The following is a 20,495-nucleotide window of genomic DNA, read 5'->3' as shown; positions in this document are numbered from 1 at the left end:
CCTAGAAGGGTGCACAAGTGTGCCTTTTAGCACTAAGAACTCACTTTTTGACCAAAATTTCTCATTTCTAGGATCTGGGTTTTTTAGATAAAGGACTAGGCAGGACTTAGACTCCAAGTAGAGTCCCAAAAATGACTCAAGCCCCAAACTAGGGGTCTGGGAAAACAAAAATTTACTAGGGGGTCCCCATTCCTGTGTCGTGCATTGTGAAACCACAACAGGCTTCTTGACCAATGATCATGGAGGTAATACATGAAAAAATCTTTTATCTAGTGGGAGTTGCACATACTACATTGTCATCTAGTTTCAGTCTCTAAGTAGGAGATTGTTGATATTCTGGTGACTAATCATTTAGTTGGTGTTGATGTTGTGACAACTTCTCCGAAAAAAGTTGTGCTTTTTTGGGAAAAGAAAACTGACAACATTGTAAAACCCTAAAATGGTTGATTTTAGAAGTTTCCCTAAAACACTTATAAGCATTGAGATGCATAATGTATTGTAATGTTGGTGTATGGTTTTGTTGGATAATAGAAAGGTTGAAGACTATGTAGGTGGATATAGCCTAGGTTTTGGGTGAACCACGTTAAATCTATGTGTTATCTATGTTCTATGAGTATTCTTCTTTTGTTTCAACATATAATGTTTATTCTTATATTGTTTCAGATCTGTCAAATCCTTTAACAGAAAACACTAAGGGGGGGGATTTTAGTAGGAACAAGGAAAAATAATGAGTTGAGTCTCAATTTTATGACAAAGTGGGGTGTGGGTGTGAGGAGCAATTTGTACTATTAACATATTACACCTTACATTTCTTACACAAAAATTCAATTTTAAATTGAAGATAATCAAATCTTTAAAAAATCACTTAAAATACTCTATTAAAGAAACAAAAATATTCTCACATTTTTCAGAGAGATAATCTACTTTTAGTAGAAAGATCACATTTTTGTAAGATACAATATCTTCTTTTTAAGTAGATGACAAACTTAATCTTAATCCAAAATAACTTGAGAAAAAGCTGAATAACGCTTCTTTAATATATTAAATAATTACGCTTTCTTTGAACTCTCACTTTTAATTTTTTTTAAATAAAAGTAAAATCTTGAACTCCTATTCTATATATGAAAATCAAAAGATATAAAAATGAAACTTACAAATGTGGTAAAATCCCAGCGTATATTAACCTTCAACAAGAAATATTCATCTCACAAACAAAGGACAAAGAAAGAAACTAAGACCAATTCATTAACAAACAACTCAACAACACTTAAATCCAAAATGCATTGACAACTATCCACCACATTTATTTTTTACTCTTGGTCACGCTTCTTAACTTTTCCTTAAATGTGCAATTCTCCAAATTTCAATATTTTGATAATAATAATAATAAATATGAAGCTTGATACATATTTCTAATATATAATATACTAGTTTTTCTTGAAACTGCAACCCTACATTTTTTTCATTTTTGAATGTTTGATATTAACTTCTCGATGTAATACAAATCCCTTGCATTTGTTTTCCCTACGAACCAATCATAGAATACCACTATTCAATTGATAGAAAATATCTTTCCTTTAAATTAAAAAATTATAGAATACCATTAGTCAATTGGTAGAAAATATTTCTCTGTAACTTGCTTAAAATGATACAATACACAAGTGACTTGTGGTAGTTAAGCAAACTTTTATATGATGAAAGTATCTTTTCCTAAATCGAAGGAAATAAACATTAATATTAAGTTATGAATAGTTTAAATTCATATACATTTTCTAATAATTGGTTTGGGTCCGATTATTGATGAAACATTGCTGTCATTGTGAAAAACATAACAAAAACCATAAGTCTGAACTACATATCACATCATGTTGTAGAGAGACAGAAACAGTAACCCAATATCACCCAAAACAGCAACTGTCTGTTAAGGTCATCACCTACTTAGGACTTCAATCTCAGTAATGTTTTGTTTTAGTTGAAAATCCCACATGTCACAATGGAAAGGAGCTTTAAAAACATCGTTCAAAGTTAGGTAGACCCAAAATGTCATTCTTAATGAAATCAATGTTTTCCATGCCAGGCACTTATGTCTTGGCTTGCATGTCCTTACTCTATACAAAAAATTTCATCTATTGGTCAACCATCATATCAAACATTTACACGTACTCCATTACTTTACTTGCATTTCAATCATTTATGGGTACTATTTGAACTATATGAGTATGCTTGTGAGAGATACAAAGGGAATACTGAGAGGATCATAAAGAAAGAGCCTCTTGAAAGAATGACACAGTTGCAATAAATGGAAATAGACAGTTTAATCTATTGTAAGGTATGGGAGAAAAAAATCTACATGTCTTTGTTTTCTTTGTAGTCCTCAGTGTTTTATATCAGAATTCTAATACAGTTTCCATGGGTTTGAAGGTAGTACTGATAGTTTAATAATTCTCATTGATCTTATTGCTTTTATCCTAACTATTCTGGGTATCACGTTAGTGCTGATCGCTCAAGAATTCTTGTTATTTTAATTAGTTTTATCATAATTTTCTTAGTGATTCCTTTAGAGTTTTTATTATGATACTTAGTATTAAAAAGTGATCTTACCCATGAGTTTCATTCTTTCGCATAACAATTGTTTAGTACTTGAAAGGTTTTTTTTTTTGTTTCTATAATATTTTATTAGATTTTAGATTGTGCTTTTACTAATAGTTTTTGGCATATTGTATCATCTTGTAGATAATTAGTATTGGTATTCTTTAAATATGATGCAATCTAAATGGTCTTATTATCTTTTAGTAAGCATAGTTTCTGATTTTTCTAATCTTTATATCTAATTAGCCGATAGGCTATTATAGGTGAGCATTTCAGAAAACCCTGTCCGTTCAAACATATACCATTGATTGTTTTAGTCTCAACTGAAACTACTTATCAAACAATAAATGAAGATCCTTTTGCAATCACATATAAAATCACCCACACTAAAGTTAAAAATCTCAACGAATCTATGAATGATCACTAAAAAAATTCTGATGGATTGCCTTGATTGCTGAAATCTTCTGATGGATTGCCTTTTATATGTAAAGAAGAATCCAGCAAAAATAGAAGTGTAATACGTACAGTTTATTGTTACTACCCGAAAGCTTTTATTTAGCAGGTCTGCCGCCTGTCTATTGAATCGATAGTGTATTATTTGGCAAAAGGAACAATAAATTGCTGAGACTTAAAAGTACAAATGTTGTGTTAGATTCCTGTACCAGCATAATTTCAACCATGACTTCATCTCCCATCTTGCACCCTTCTTCTTCAACCCATGGAAGAGAATAAAGGACCCATGCCACCTAAAAATGGACAACATTCTCTTGCTTATCATTAACATCAGTCGCTCTTGACAGATTTAGGTGTTGTTGATGGACAAGGAACTTGTGACGCTTTGTTTTAGGCACCACCATGTTTAAAGTTTATTTTTACTCTTGATTTGGGGACACAATAACCTCTAGGTGAGGGCTTGGAAACCTGGCGTGGGCTTTATCAGAGTATCAGGCTAGCTTAAATGGGTATATTTCTTGTCTATTTATTTAGCTACATCTTATACCAGAGGTAATATTTAGGCGTGAACAGAGCCATAGTGCAATAATCGGTGAAGCTTTAAAGAGATACAGGGTTGTTTGGCAAAATCTCGATATTCACATATTATTTCTTAGCCCAGGTCAACGTTGCTGATCCTTCTTGGGACCATAAATTTTATTTATCATCTGATATTGAATTCAGATTTATGTCATCATGAGAAGCCATCTTGTGACAGAAAATGTTGATTGTTTGAGGTAAGGTTTTTCGAATTCTCTCCATAGGTAATGGTTGTAGGTGATCATTAAAATTGAGGTCTTTTAGATTGACTTTCCAACACTCTTCCATGTTTTGGTTGAGCGTTTCCTGTTGCACATTGGTACACACTATAAATTATTCGGAGAATCATGGTGCTAGACTAAAATAGATGTGTGGTGATTCTATTGACAGGTAAAACAGAGAGTCAACATATGAAAATCATGATTAGTATCTTGAGACCTCTTTATATAGTCTCTGTTCATATTGAAGGAAGCGACCATTGTCCTTTATCGACAGATTAGAAGTTAAAAACTAGTTCTTTACGTGTAAATATGTTGGCTTTTCAAATTCTTGAATAGGTCTGCATATATAGAGGAATGGAGCTTATAATTTGGCATTATATTGAGAACTTTGAAACCTCTAAAGTCATCGTAAATGGTTTGGACACAGTATTTAATCTAACAATCTAGATGTTTACTTTTTATTCTTTGGGCAGAAGTATAGAAATACAACATTTTTAGATTTCTTTCACCACACGTTTGTGTATGGATTGACAAGTGCAATATACCACAAGTGGAATAAGCATATGTATATTCTTGAAAACTCTAATTCTCTGTTTGGATGCACCAAATCGAAATTGGAATAGGAATAAAATTGGAATACGTATTCCAATTTTAGCCCAAAAATGAGCATTTTCTATTCCACCTACATAGGTGGAATAGGAATACGTATTCCTATTCTAATTTTTGTTTATTTTAGAAAACATAAATTTTTGAGTCCATGAATCCCGCATCAAATTCTGGGTGAACCAAACAAGAATAGGAATACATAACCCCATTTTCTATTCGAGAATAAGAATTCCAAGATAAGTATTCCTATTCCCATTTTTATATTCCCACAACCAAACGGGCTAACTGTCTGGAATGCCCAGCCTAAATTTTGACATCGACGTTTGTAAGTGGCTTAAATGCAATGAGTACCATGCAATATATGACAGCCACCCATTTTCCTTTAATGCAATTGGCTCTACTTGGTCATTGTTTGTTTAACTATTTCTTTGTGTATGTTGTTTGTAATCCTAATCATTGCTGATGGGGCAACTTTGTAGATTTCCCATCAGCATTGTCTTCTCTGGCATACAAAATAGAAGAACGTCAAAGTTAAAAAACTAAATTAAATGAATGAGTCTTTTATATTGTTCTCCAATGGCTAGAGCACAATACTAGAGGATACAGAGTTTCAATTTAAACTTTGTATAAAGTTTAACTCCATTCATATTTAATTTGTCATAAATGTTAGTATTTGAATTGACCAATCACATCTATGTTTTTGTTAGATCAAAATGTCCTTCCCATAAATGTTACAATTTGCCTTCATGCATATAACCACTTGTTAGTTATGTTTCTTTAATTCCAAATATCATGACTTGACAATAACATGATAAGTCACTTTACATCGAAATCATTATTAATTGGTATTCACTTGACATTAACATTCAATAATCATTGAAGTTATTATTAATACATATTCAATTTGGACATTCACATCCAAATATCTCTTATTCTAAGTCCTTATAATGCTATTCAATATTTTATCCATGTCACTTGACTCATTCGTAGGCCTTGGTATTTTTGCTTCGCTGAAAACATGATACAATTTCTAAATGTTATCACAAATTAAGACAATCGAGACTACTTAAGGTGACCGGATCTATTGTCAATACAATTCCATATGAACTTATTAGCTAGTGCACATGCTAACATTAAACATTTGCTATATACATGTGTTATATATTGATTCAAATCTAACCACTTGACAAATTTGACTATATAAATTGTCAATGTTCTAAAATACAATGACTAATTGGGTAACAATTGTATCTTCATGAAAATTAAAAAATAACTTTAACCTAATAGCTTTAACTTCTTTTTAGCATGTGTAATAAATTAATTATATGTTTATTTATTTCTTTACTCATTATTCAATTTTTCACATATGATATGATTTTCAAACATTACGTTCAAGTTATATATTGATTTGAATGTAACACTAATTAATTATAAAATACTCATAATGTGTTGATGAGTTACTCATCTAGATAAAGATATTTGCACTCTAGCTCATCAAGTTTGTGATATTAAACTATAAGATTGCTCCAAAAAATGTGGTGTATTTTATTTCCATTGTCTTTATTTGATTGATGCTTTTTATATTCCATTCTCATACTTGAGAATTTTATTTTTCTACACGAGTCTCTACCATTACTTCCCTCTCCTTTCTTCCATTGATTCTCACTTTATTATTTATTGTCTTAGATATTCTTGGACATTAATATAATTTGTTCTATTCACTTCAATATTTTTTTAGCATTGCTTATATCACACTACTACCTCTAAATGTCAAATTCTTTGATGCATCTAACAAATATGAACACCACTAATAAAGGCTTCTCTAGGCTTTTTTTTTCTTGTCAATACTTGGTAGTAGGCTAAGTACTATTGTGATGCTTTTTGAATTTTATGTCTTGACTAGTGATTAAATTTCTTAGTTTCTACAGAGTTAGTAATAATTATTTTAAAATTTTCTTATGGGTAGGGATATCAACATCTTTAGAGTGAGAAACATGACCAAGGTTACTAACAGGCTTATGCATATCTATGATAGGAGAAATATCTTAGACATGAGCACTTGAATTTTGATGGTACTTATTCTTATGCAATGGCTTAGGAAGAATAGGAGATTTATGAGATGGATAAGAAGAAGTAGATCAAGGAAATGAGGGGATACATTAATCTTGACAAGGCTCTTTTTATAGCATAGGAAGATAAATTTTCTCACAGTTTTCTGTAAGTTCAATTGAAGTGATACCTTGATCAAGTGCTTGGGAGATGGACAAGACATATGACCTTGGAGGGATATGTTTTTCTTGAGATGGAGGGATGACATTTTGGAAGGATACAAAGGGATCTTTATCTTGATCTTTCTTGATAATATTTTCTTCATCAATTTGATAGTCCTCTTGACATGAAGTCGGCTCTAATGACAAGGGAGTATCTTGGGGTTGCATAATAATCCCTTGAAGAGGCAATGAATGATTTCTTGAAGTAGACATGATAGATGTGGTAATACATAAAGGTTTAGGATCTTTGATATTATAAGCATTGAAAAGGTTTAAAGCCAAATGCAGATTCGCTTGGGCTTCTTTTAGAATTGGCCCTTGAGAGTACACATAGTCCATATGAAAACCATTAGGGTTTTTGTTTCATAGAGCCATGTTGAAAGCCTTGATGTTTTGGGAGATGCATGAGTATTGGAATAAGTGGAGGTTGCAAGGGAACTACTACTAGACATGAGTCCAACAATTTGAATTCACTCAAGAATATCATCATCATCATATCAGTCTATAATACCATCCCCATTGGATAAGTCTTTAGAGGTTTCAACATAAACTATCCCATCATTAATAATGTTTTGGACTTTATGCTTTAATTCTATGCAATTTTTAGTTTTATGACCTTTGTTTCTATGGTAGTCATAATAGTGATCAGTGTTCCATTACTTAGGTTTTACCTCGAGTTCATAATGTCTAGAGATTTCTAGTAAAGTGATGATCTTTTTTGTAACTAAGGTTTTTAGCACCACATCATATGAGTCTCACAAAGGTGTGAAGTTACTCTTAGGTTTAGACACCCAATTAGATTTTCCTATGGAGAATATGTATAAATTGACACATTAACAGATACATCCTTGTATTAAATTATATGCCTAAAATTATTGGGTTCAATATGGATGGGGGTAATTAATAGAAAATCCATAGAATATGATATTTGGACTCATTTTCAATCTGACATGTGTTCAGTCAGAGGTACTTTGATGGCTCAAGAAGAAATGTTAATTATTACATACTAGTCACTATTATACACTTTTTTTGTGCCCTTTTGTTAGATCGATAATTTCTCTTTGAATGTTCATCCTTTCCACAAAATCAACACTTTACATTTTTGCCTCTTGTCTTTGATCTCTTTGCAAATTCAAATTATTCTAGTTATCAGATGAGTTTTCCAAAATCTATGTAAAATTGAATAGATTGTTTTTTAAATCAACTATAAATATTTTGTATCAATGTGGATCACACCAAACAATCCATCAATAAGAAGTGAGTGAGGAATAAGATTGTATACATGATCTAGAAAGAAGGAACATGTAAGACCCTCCAAGATCAAAGGACAAAGGAGAGGAAGAGTGGGTGAAGGAGAATGAAATCAAGGAAAATGAATGACTTAGAAAAATACCAAAAGAGAGTAATTTAATTTTTTTTAATTAAAACTAATAAATAAATATGCTGAATATTCTTTCAAGGTAAAATATCACAATTTTATTGATTTGATGAATATTACAACCATTGGAGTTGACCTTGATTCCAAATTGGACTAGCACTAGGCATAAGTATTGAATTAACACATTCCAAGTTATTTTTTTCCTTATCTAAAATACTTGTTAAAAATTAATTAGAAACAAATGATTAACTTGAATATTTTCATAATATCATGTCCAAAGGGTGATTTTTTGAAAAGTTATTTAATTGATTGTATGATCTCTATGGAGCTTATGAGTGTGTTATCCCAATGAAGTGTGTGGTTGTGTCTAGGGATTCTCTAAGTACAAAAATGAATCTCACAAATAATTTATGTAACGTTATATTATATTTTTAGACCCACCTTGGAACCAAGATAACCCAAAAATTTTACCTATTACACCTATATCTTTGGGATATCGTAGAAAAATACCACTATCCATGGCATGGGCACTCATCATACATAAATTTCAAGGATTAACACTTCAAAAAACACCAATTGATATTGGTAACATAGAATGTGACAAGGTTTTAATTTTATGGCTATATCAAGAATTAAGTCACGAGACAAACTTCATATAGAACCACCATTCTCCTTTTATCAATATGCAATCTAATGAAAAACAAATCCACATACAATTATTAGGGAAAAGGAAGAGTCACAATTGAAGCAACTATCACTACAGTGTAAAAGGGTACAAAATATCATTCTTTCCCTTATTGTATATGACTTTACATGTATTCCCTTCATCACTTTTTAATTGGCTACATTTAGCTTGCATTTTAAGGTCATCTTTCCCTTTTGAGTAAAGTTTTTCTATTACATGTATGCTAAGAAGATGCCCAAAGTCGCAAAATAAATCACATTTTTTAAGAATTCATTTCTTTTTGTTCGAGAAACAACCTAACCATTTTATTTTACTTCATTCATTATATTAAAATTGTAAACAAAAATTAGTTACAAGCATCAACTATTTTTTGTCTGATTTAGTTTAGTTTGTGAGCAAAACATATACCAATCAAACTATCTTTGTGTTTTCTATACCTCTTCTACATTTATTTTAGTTTTATAATTATTTATGTATATGAATTTATTAGATATGTATATCTATAAATGATTAATTTATTTTTCAAACTTTTAAGTTTCCTTTCATTTTATATTAAATGTTTAACAAAAACAATAATATGTCACTATCGGCATACCCCTTGCTCCTTCAAGTGCAAGTGCTAGTATAAATGATACAGTAATTGGAAATACAATTTTTACTTATTCTTATATATTCATCATATCATAAATTTATACTACTATCTATATGGATCTTTCAATGATCATAAACTTCTGACAATCCATCCATCAATATAAATAATGAGATAATTAGTTTGCTCACCTTTTATAATTGTGGCAGACAAATTTATATTATGAAGCACTCCAAGCTATGTACATGTTATCCTAATAGTTGTAGACATAAGAATTGAATTTTCTCCTCTAACAATAATAATTTTTAAGATAAACATCTTATTGTATATAATAATATATTCATATTAAATAAAAATAATAATATTATTATAGGAAAAAACAAGAGTCTACAACACAACGGTAACTTGTGAGCCTTTCATATTGATTCACTAATTTAATAACTAAAAGAAAGTAAAATTATATTCAAAAGAAAAAGTACAAAGAAAACAGAATACCCTACAGATATATCATATAAATGCTATATTAATAGATGGCTACCCAACTATAATCCATTTCCTGCCAAACTAGGCCAGCATTTAGCCACGGCTATATCTTTTTTATCTCAGCTTCAATGCATGCTTCAGAACTCTGATATCTTCTATATTGTTTGTTTCATACTTAAATTGCTCTATAACGGTGTATTCTTTTCATATACGTTCATTATTATCTCACTGTGTGTCTTGCAAGTCATTCATTTTATCTGTTATGTTCTGCAATTTTTGTTGTGTGTTTTAATAATAGAATCTTGTATAGAATACATTCTCTGAAGTTCGCAACAGATTTCTATATTGGTCTGGTGCTTACGTCGTCTTGGATTGAATTGGTAAGCTTTCAAATACTTAAAAAACCATCTTCAGTATTTCAACTAGATTAAGTTGAATTTTGCCATACTTAATATGGCCATTTTATTATAATTGTTTACATCTTTGTGGATGTCTGTATGATTTATTCCCTCTCGACGTAGTTCCAAACTTAGTAATTTGTCATTCAATTCTTTCCTACTCTTCCTCTTATAAGTCTTTAATTTATTTTCATTTACTTGGAGATGATTTCCACAGCTAGTCAAATTGTGATGTGAATATCAGGATTTAACTGTGTGATTTTGAGTCAAACTCGATGACCCATGTTTCATGAGTAGTGATTCAACATGAATCCATCTCTCATGAGAATAAATGGAACACTTAGCACTCATTGGATCTAGGTGATGCTCTCAGGGGTGAAGCACCAAGACTTCCCGGGAGGTCACCCATCCCAGTACTACTCTAGCCTGAGTGCGCTTAACTATGGAGTTTCCTCCACATTTAAACCCAAAGCTTGCAACCCCATTTGCAAAACCTTCACCAAGTGTTGTGCCTTATGAACCATTCATTAGAAAGCCCCTTAAGCTCATCAATTGATAAGTAGGAGATGATTTCCACAGCTAGTCAAATTGTGATGTGAATATCAGGATTTAACTGTGTGATTTTGAGTCAAACTCAATGACCCATGTTTCATAAGTAGTGATTCAACATGAATCCATCTCTCATGAAAATAAATGGAACACTTAGCACTCATTGGATCTAGGTGATGCTCACAGGGGTGAAGCACCGGGACTTCCCAGGAGGTCACCAATCCCAGTACTACTCCAGCCTGAGCGCGCTTAACTACGGAGTTTCCTCCACAGTTAAACCCAAAGCTTGCAACCCCATTTGCAAAACCTTCACCAAGTGTTGTGCCTTATGAACCATTCATTAGAAAGCCCCTTAAGCTCATCAATTGATAAGTAGGAGATGATTTCCACAGCTAGTCAAATTGTGATGTGAATATCAGGATTTAACTGTGTGATTTTGAGTCAAACTCGATGACCCATGTTTCATGAGTAGTGATTCAACATGAATCCATCTCTCATGAGAATAAATGGAACACTTAGCACTCATTGGATCCAGGTGATGCTCACAGGGGTGAAGCACCGGGACTTCCTGGGAGGTCACCCATCCCAGTACTACTCCAACCTGAGCGCGCTTAATTACGAAGTTTCCTCCACAGTTAAACCCAAAGCTTGCAACCCCATTTGCAAAACCTTCACCAAGTGTTGTGCCTTATGAACCATTCATTAGAAAACCCCTTAAGCTCATCAATTGATAAGTAGGAGATGATTTCCACAGCTAGTCAAATTGTGATGTGAATATCAAGATTTAACTGTGTGATTTTGAGTCAAACTCAATGACCCATGTTTCATGAGTAGTGATTCAACATGAATCCATCTCTCATGAGAATAAATGGAACACTTAGCAATCATTGGATCTAGGTGATGCTCACAGGGGTGAAGCATCGGGACTTCCCGGGAGGTCACCCATCCCAGTACTACTCCAGCCTGAGCGCGCTTAACTACGGAGTTTCCTCCATAGTTAAACCCAAAGCTTGCAACCCCATTTGCAAAACCTTCACCAAGTGTTGTGCCTTATGAACCATTCATCAATTGATAAGTAGGAGATGATTTCCACAGCTAGTCAAATTGTGATGTGAATATCAGGATTTAACTGTGTGATTTTGAGTCAAACTCGATGACCCATGTTTCATGAGTAGTGATGCAACATGAATCCATCTCTCATGAGAATAAATGGAACACTTAGCACTCATTGGATCTAGGTGATGCTCACAGGGGTGAAGCATCGGGACTTCCCGGGAGGTCACCTATCCCAGTACTAATGAATGGTTCATAAGGCACAACACTTGGTGAAGGTTTTGCAAATGGGGTTGCAAGCTTTGGGTTTAACTGTAGAGGAAACTCCGTAGTTAAGCGCGCTCAGGTTGGAGTAGTACTGGGATGGGTGACCTCCGGAGAAGTCCCGGTGCTTTACCCCTATGAGCATCACCTAAATCCAATGAGTGCTAAGTGTTCCATTTATTCTCATGAGAGATGGATTCATGTTGAATCACTACTCATGAAACATGGGTCATTGAGTTTGACTCAAAATCACACAGTTAAATCCTGATATTCACATCACAATTGTTATTCAATGTTTTTAAGACATATACCTAACTTCATCCCTCTCGTTCACTTTTCATTTGTATTTTTCAACTACAATGTATTACAAGGAGTGCATGGTAAACTTAATATTATTTATGAAAGAAATTTAAATCACTTTGTATAAATAAATATTTTATTTTTATTTTTTAATTATTAATCATTTTTAGTATTACATTGATATATATTTCAAATATATTATAAGATTTTTATTAGCGAGATGCAATATGTTTTACTTTTATTATTTTTATTATTTACATTAAATAAGTTTACATTGAACTAATATTTTAAAAAATTGATTTATTTTTCTTAATATTTTCTATTAAGGAAAATGAGGGGTAAAAATTTATCAAGACAGAAAGGAATACAACAAGGAGAGCTCAACAAGGAGCTCGATTCTGAGCAACAAGATCATCAAATTCTTGCACCATCTCAAAGGACAGTTGCCTCCTATCCCTAATATTCCAACCCGGATCATGACTAAAAGCCCATTTGGCTAAACAATCAGCAACTCTGTTCCATTCACGAGGAATATACGTGAACCTAATGAACTGAAAAGAGGTAGAGAAGAGAATAATCTGCTTAACAACAATGGCCAGCTGCCAACTAACATCCTCAAGCTCCTGCGAAGAAAGCATGTTCACCACCACTTGGGAATCAGACTCACAAATAATCTTACTCCATCCCCGCAAGCAACACTGTTCCACAGCATATAAAATAGCCTGAGCTTCCATGAGATTGTTAGTATAATCACCCTTATGAACTGAGAAGAAAAATTTAACATCCCCAGAACTACAACGAGCCACTCCCCTAATACCAGCAAGGCCAAGATTCTCACAGGAAGAACCATATTATTCAAATATATTTTGAGATATTTATTAGTTCAAATGTGTCTTATTTTTTAAAGATATTTTATATTTTTTTAGTAGATTTCTCTTTATCACTTTCTATTTATTCAAGACTGATATTGTTTAAAATTTCTATTTATGATTTTTTTAAAGATTAGAACGTTTACAAAATATTGATCTCTTTTTGTTCCACATACAATTATAGATAGCTATTCAATTCCTTTTTAAATTTTTTTATAAATAAATTTTATTTAATTTTTTAAATAAAAAATGTAACAATACAATATTTAAAGACATCATAAAAATAGAAAATATTTTAAATAACAAAATAGTTATTCCTTAATCTTTAAATATACTACAAATCTGATAAATGATAAAAGTAAATCTTAGATTAAAAATAAATAAATGATAAAAAACACCATCATCTTACAATTTACACAAACGGCATATTTCACCTATTATTTACTCTGCCACATTGATCCATTATTCTATCTATCACAGAGTTTATTTTTCTGCATATTTTATAAATTAACTTAATTCTATTGATCATATTGTAATTGTGTTCTTAGGTTTGTTTTCTTCTTCACCCAGAACTTACTAGACTGGATATTTCACAACAATTTAATCTAGTGCACTCATCATTGTTAAATCCATGGGTCATAGAATTATTTTTGTTCACCCAGAATTTACTTGTCTGCATATTGTTCTCCATTACATTGATCACTTTTCAGTCATGTTCTTCGGCCTGTTTTTTTGTTCCACCTAGAAATTTACTTAACTCTGCATTCCAACCATTAAATACCTTCCTGCAGGCGTCATTATATAATCTAATTCTAAGGATTGTTTTCACTTCACGGCATACTTCACCAATAAATTTTTATGATTAATGAATCTGATTTTTTATTCACACATAATTGACTTGATTGCCTTCTTTGGGCTCCTGCATTGACCATATGACAATTTTTTTAACAGCAAACATTATATGACGATTGTTTTTTAGACAATATTTGATCATATCATTAAATTCTTTCTGAATTGTTATTGGATATCAATTTCTGGATTTGTTCTCTGTATTTCTTGTTTAATATCAAAAGTTCTGTTGGCATATGCCTATTATTGGAAGTCTGACTATGTGTTTGAATTAATTGACAGAAAAAGCTGGCTGTTGGAGAATCTGCAAACATATATGGACAGAAATAGAGCAGAAAAGGGCAGATTGTCATCAGCAGAAAAACGTGGAGGCTGCCCAGCTTGATTTCTCCGTCTGTATTAACACCATTCGATGCCCTAAAACAGGGGAGAATATTTACTAAAACCTATTTGAAAAGAGATAATAATTGAGTAATTATATCAGGTCTCTAATTCTTAATATTTGAGGGCGTGCAAGAATTAAGCACCATTATAAAACATGAGTGCAGAATCAATGACTAAGCTGGAGGTGAAATTGCAAGACCCTGAGCTCATTAAACCTGCAGAAGCCACAGAGAATCATGTATATTATCTGTCAAACCTCGATCAGAATATAGCAGTTATTGTACAGACCGTTTATTGCTATGATGCAGTAGAAAACATGAAAATGGAGGACCCTGCTGTGGTGATCAAAGAAGCACTGAGGAAGGTTTTGGTGCATTATTACCCTCTTGCAGGGAGGATTGGATTAAGCCCACAAGGTAAGCTGAATGTTGACTGTAATGCAGAGGGGGCACTGTTTGTAGAAGCTGATGCAGATTGTAGATTGGAAGATCTCGGGGATATAAGCAAACCTGATCCAACGACTCTGGGAAGGCTTGTTTACAGTACTCCCGGCGCTAAAAACATCTTGGAGATCCCTCCTCTTGCAGCACAGGTGGGAACAATTTCTGCTCTAAGTCTTGATTAATTATTATTATTATGTGTTTAAGTAGATTTGAATTTAAGACCTTCCAGATGAGAAGTTCACAAATTACCTGTATTGTAGACTCTCGTCTAATAATTTCTCTGTTTTACACAATATATGTTTTCTTTTTTCTACATTTTATAGTACTTTCAATTCAACAGGAATTTTGGAAGGGCCCAGATCCTCTACAGAAAAGAAAGATTAAGCAACACATTACAGCTTATAAAAAAGGACAATTAGGAGAAACAATGAAAGTTCAGCCAAAGCCATCTTTGAAGCCAAATTGTACGAAATATTTTTTCTTCAATAGCACACAAGTTTCTTTTCTTGACACGAGGAGAAACTGTACCATTCAACCTTGAATCATTAGAAGAAGTGTACATCTTGTTACATCCAATTTTTCAAATTCTTTTGAGCAACTTCATCATTGTAATATTGCTATCAAGATTCAACCATATAATTTTTTGATTCAAACTCATTGACACAAATAAGTAGTGGACACTGAATCCATCTCTCATGATAATGAATAGAACACTAAACACTCATTGGATCTAGGTGATGCTCATAGAGGTGAAGTATTGGGACTTCCCAAGAGGTCACTTATCTCAGTACTACTCCAGCTCAAATGCACTTAACTACAGAATTTGCATGAATCATGATAGCAATATCACAATTTGACTTACTGAAAAAAATAACTCCTACTTATCAACCTCATCTTATTACAATTTCTAACAACTTGATTCTTTTTTCTCAAAACAGGTTGTGTTTTCTTATCTCTAGGGCAACTAGTACTGGTGTGACCCACTTTAAAACAATAGTGACAAATAATAAGAGTATTAAAAACAATCTGCTACAACCAAACTCCATACCTGGAGGAAAGGTTAACTTGTGATGGAACTCCTTGTTTTTCTCCTGAAGAACACAAAAAGAAGGAAAGATCCAAATGCCTCTTGAATTTTGTGACTTTTGTCTGAAAGTGTTTGGAATGAGTTTAAAAGCTTCTTCATCCCAGATAGTTCTGGCAGTTAAAACCACACAAGAACTTCTCTAGTATCATCACTCGTAAGATTACAATTAGTAGCCCAGTTTTTCAAGATAAAGATCATTCTACCCTCAAAATCAAGGACCATCTAAAAGTGTCATTGAGCAGTCATCTGAATTTGAGGAAGAGAACAAGAAAAAATTGCAGCAACCTCTACCTTCTCTCTTAGATTCCACTTCTAATTCACATCAAGATCATACTTTTTGTCTAGAATCTCCTCGCGTAAGCTTTTGGAGAGGAATTTCATTGAGTAATCCATCATTGAATTATTAGACATGCCTTTTTTTTTACCAATCAGCACTACTATTACATTTCATTATACTATTATGGTAGTTTATAGCTAATATAACTTGTGTCAATTTGTTTTTCTTGATTTTCTTGCACTATGATAATAGATCATGTAGTATGATTCAAAAATAAAAAATTGTTCCAAAATCAAATTCAAAAATAAAAATACATTAACATGAATTGTGAAAATCTCATAGCACGTATTGCATCTTAACTTCCAAGCAGGTGACTACATTCAAAGGGTAACCTTTGATGAAGCTCCTTGTTTTTCTCCAGAAGAACACAAAAACAAGCAAGGATCAAATGCCTCTTGAATTTTGTGACTTTTGTTAAAAGTGTTTGAAAAGAGTTTAAAAGCTTCTTCATCCAAGATAGTTCTGGCAGTTCCTCACACAAGAGAGTCCGTAATATCATCAGTCATAAGATTAAAATTATTGGTCCAGTTTTTCAAGATTAAGATCAGTTTACCCCAAAATCAAGGACCATCTAAAAGTGTCATTGAGCAGTCGTCTGAATTTGAGGAAGAGAATAAGAAAAGATTGTTAAGCATTGCAGAAATCCCTACCATATCTCTTAGATTCCACTTCTGATTTGCATCAATGTTGGAAAAATTCCCACAAAATTTCTAAATTTTTGAACAGGCAAGTTTCTAGATCAAGCAGTTGCCTTACTTGGAATAGCAATTTCCATCCCTTTCGTCTTATTATTTGTTGAAATTAATTATTATTATGTATTAAGTTTGAATAGATTCCAATCAAACACCTTTTAGAAAAGAGGCTAACAAAATACCATTGTACTGTAGGCACTTCTTCTAATAGACACATTTTAATTCAGCTAGTGATGTCTTTATTTTAGGTTCAACCATTGCTTTAGTTCTGGTATCAGTTTGTAATGCTTACTGTTTGAAAGCTTATAAAACCACCCACCCCATTGAACTTGGCTGTACTCAGTCTCAAACCAGAAAATCTGATGCTTCCACTGACTCAGGGATTATTCCATCCCTGGAATATCATATAAACATTTGACTCAGAGAAATTAATCTTAGCCCTCTACACCAGTACGATGGCTTCGTTGATCCAATTGGGTGTCATCTTAAGTTTCGACTATGATCATACTTTTTGTCTAGGAAAAACAATTCATCTCCTCCGCCCTTTTCTCTAAGCATTTGTACTTTTAACAAGTTCAGGTTTTTTTTATTATTCGTTTAATCTCATGCTTTACTATTGTGCTATCTAATCCATTGTGGATTGTATTCTTATAGCTATCTGTTTTGACACATTTCTAATCTTAGAATCAACAGTTTATTACAATCTTATCGTATAAGTTTTTGAAGATGAATTTCATGAGTAATCTATCATTAAATTATTAGACATTATTATTACATTTCATTATACCATTATACTATTATGGTAGCTTATAGCTAATATAATTTGTGTCATTTTTATTTTTCTGTGTCATTTTTATTCTTCTTTGGTTCTCTTGCATTATGATGATGGATCATTAGTATGATTCAAAATATAGTTAAAAATTGTTATACAAATCGAAATCAGAAATAAGAATACAAGAACATTGATTATGAAAATATGTTTTAACTTCCAAGCAGGTGACCAGATTTAAATGTGGAGGATTTGTTCTGGGACTAGCATTGAACCACTGCATGTTTGATGGGCTGGGAGCCATGGAGTTTGTGAATTCCTGGTCAGAAACATCCAGAGATCTCCCTCTTTCTATACCTCCATACTTGGATAGATCTTTGCTCCAAGCTCGCTCTCCTCCAAAGATAGAGTATCCCCATCTCGAGTTCTCTGAAATAGAAAACCTCTCCAGTTTCACAGAGGATTCAGAGCTAGAATACAGGTCCTTTTGCTTCAGCCCAGAGAGACTAGCAGAGCTTAAAAGAACAGCAATGGAAGATGGAACCCTGGAAAAATGCACCACATTCGAAGCTCTCTCAGGTCAGTACTCTCTTAGTTAGTTATTTTGGCGATTACTTTCATATGGTGGGGCATTGTTTTGCTTTTCCATTCTTAACAAGTCATCCTATTTTGAAATCAACATTTGACTATTTTAGATTAGCTGTAGTTTTTACAGTGCTTAGGTTTTTATCAGTCCTCATAGTCCATGGTCAGGATACCATGGATTCAAAGAGAGCTAAAGAAAAGAAAAGAAATTATTAGCTTCCTTTTTTCCTCATGATGGATCAACTATGTGAGATTTGAAATGCTCATAAAAAACTGAAACACGTTCTAAATATTCTAAAAGCAACCCCAATTGAATTGTAGATTGTGGATGTCTGATATGATTAATTTAACTATTTTTATAGTTTACTAGTTCTTCCACACATCAATTTTACTATTTTTATGGTTTAGTAGTTCTTCCACATAGTATATGAAGGATTTTATTGCTTTTTCTACTTTCTCAAGTTCTACCCTATTGTTGGCGAACATGTCTCTACTGTTCTCGATCTTGTTTCATAATTGAAATGAAGGTGGAGCAGTTCAAAGGTCAATCCATACTTTTAAAATTGAATCTGTGAAAGGTAATTAGCTCGGACAGAATTCAATTTTGGCATGGCTATGGATCCAGTTTCAAACAATGTTTTTTTAATATTGAGTGGAAGGCAGTGTTAAAGATAACAGTTTTCTATAATTTCGTAATGCTGTGATATTGTTATCAGGAGCTAACTGCATAGTTCTTGAGTCAAGTTCATTGATTCATGAGCTACCATTCATGAAATATGAGTTGATGAGTTTAACTAAAAAATTACACAATTAAATTCTGATAGTAATATACAATTTGACTTGCTATGAAAATAATCTCTTGCTTATCCATTCATAGTGTTACTAGTTGCCGATTTTGAAAACGATTATGTATTTTATATGCTTATTTCATTTAACATTAGATAGATTATGTGTTTTTGTGTATTTGTCTCATCAATATTACATAGATTGTGTGTTAATTGTTTGAAGGTTAGTCCAACTTCTAAAATTTGGTCTGTGAGGAGCAACTAGCTCAGACAGAATTCTCAGCTAGGTTCAATTTGGGCAGAACTATGAATCGACCTTCAGCAATACCTCGATCACTCTTCTCATTCTAAGATAATTTCAGTTTTATGGTCTCAATCGATTGTTTTGGTCATTTTGTAAGCATTAATATGATTTCTCTTTTCCTCTTTCTCAGCCCATGTCTGGAGGTGTAGAAGCAGGGCTCTGCAAATGGCACCGAATCAAGAAACCAAGCTTCTTTTTGCAGTGGATGGGAGAAAAAGGTTCGATCCCCCATTACCCAAAGGGTATTTTGGCAATGGGATCGTTCTGACAAATTGTCTATCCAAGGCAGGGAATTTGGCGGAGAAGCATCTGTCCTATGCAGTGGAGCTTGTTCAGAAGGGAATAGGCATGATCACGGACAATTACATGAGGTCCGCCATAGATTGCTTTGAAATAAACCGTGCAAAACCCTCACTGACCGCAACCCTTCTGATAACAACATGGTCTCATCTATCATTCCACACTGCAGATTTTGGATGGGGGGAGCCTGTACAAACTGGGCCAGTGACTCTTCCTGAAAGAGAAGTTGTTCTGTTTCTCTCCCATGGGAAGGAGAGAAAGAGCATCAATGTCCTCCTCGGTCTTCCTCCCCCTGCAATGCAACGCTTTGAAGATTATATAAAATGATTATAGACCCAAATAAAAAAGGTCTTTCATCTCGAAGAATATATATAGATATATAGACAATATATAATGAGTATATGCTAGCAAGTTTCCTCAGTGTTGAGGAACATACCATCCGTGTGAAAGCTTCGAAATGGTGTATATGTGGAAATTTGTCAGATGGTACTGAGGAATCAGCTAGTGTAGCTTGTTTCTGTGTGCATGTTGTTGTTGTTGGTTTGGTTTTCTTTTGTGGGCATCCTCAGGACTTTGCCATTGTAATTTTAATGTTTAAGTATTCATTTGACTACTCCAATCAAATCAATAATATAAACCTCAATGTAGCTATCTGTACGGAGATGAAAAAGCTT

The 20,495-nt window shown here is 32.9% G+C and overlaps 1 protein-coding gene across 2 annotated transcripts; it reads left to right on the top strand.

The window, feature by feature from the left end:
• The first annotated feature begins 2,190 nt into the window (after nt 1-2,190).
• LOC149547321 (omega-hydroxypalmitate O-feruloyl transferase-like) lies at nt 2,191-20,474 on the top strand. Of its 2 annotated transcripts, none has more exons than XM_089791597.1 (4): nt 2,191-2,329; nt 14,418-15,111; nt 18,075-18,426; nt 19,652-20,474. In XM_089791597.1, exons 2-4 carry the CDS (start codon nt 14,674-14,676, stop codon nt 20,146-20,148), a joined length of 1,287 nt encoding a protein of 428 aa, XP_089647723.1. In that variant the 5' UTR covers nt 2,191-2,329; nt 14,418-14,673; the 3' UTR covers nt 20,149-20,474. The 2 variants fall into 2 exon arrangements, with proteins under 2 accessions (XP_089647723.1, XP_089647724.1); XM_089791598.1 differs by lacking the exon at nt 2,191-2,329 and adding an exon at nt 9,924-10,233.
• The last annotated feature ends 21 nt before the right edge of the window (nt 20,475-20,495 follow it).

The sequence above is a fragment of the Cupressus sempervirens genome, chromosome 7 (genome assembly GCF_028749045.1).
Source record: "Cupressus sempervirens isolate cs-2001-9-10 chromosome 7, ASM2874904v1, whole genome shotgun sequence".
NCBI lineage: Eukaryota > Viridiplantae > Streptophyta > Pinopsida > Cupressales > Cupressaceae > Cupressus > Cupressus sempervirens.
This window is presented reverse-complemented; position numbering and strand designations above follow the sequence as displayed.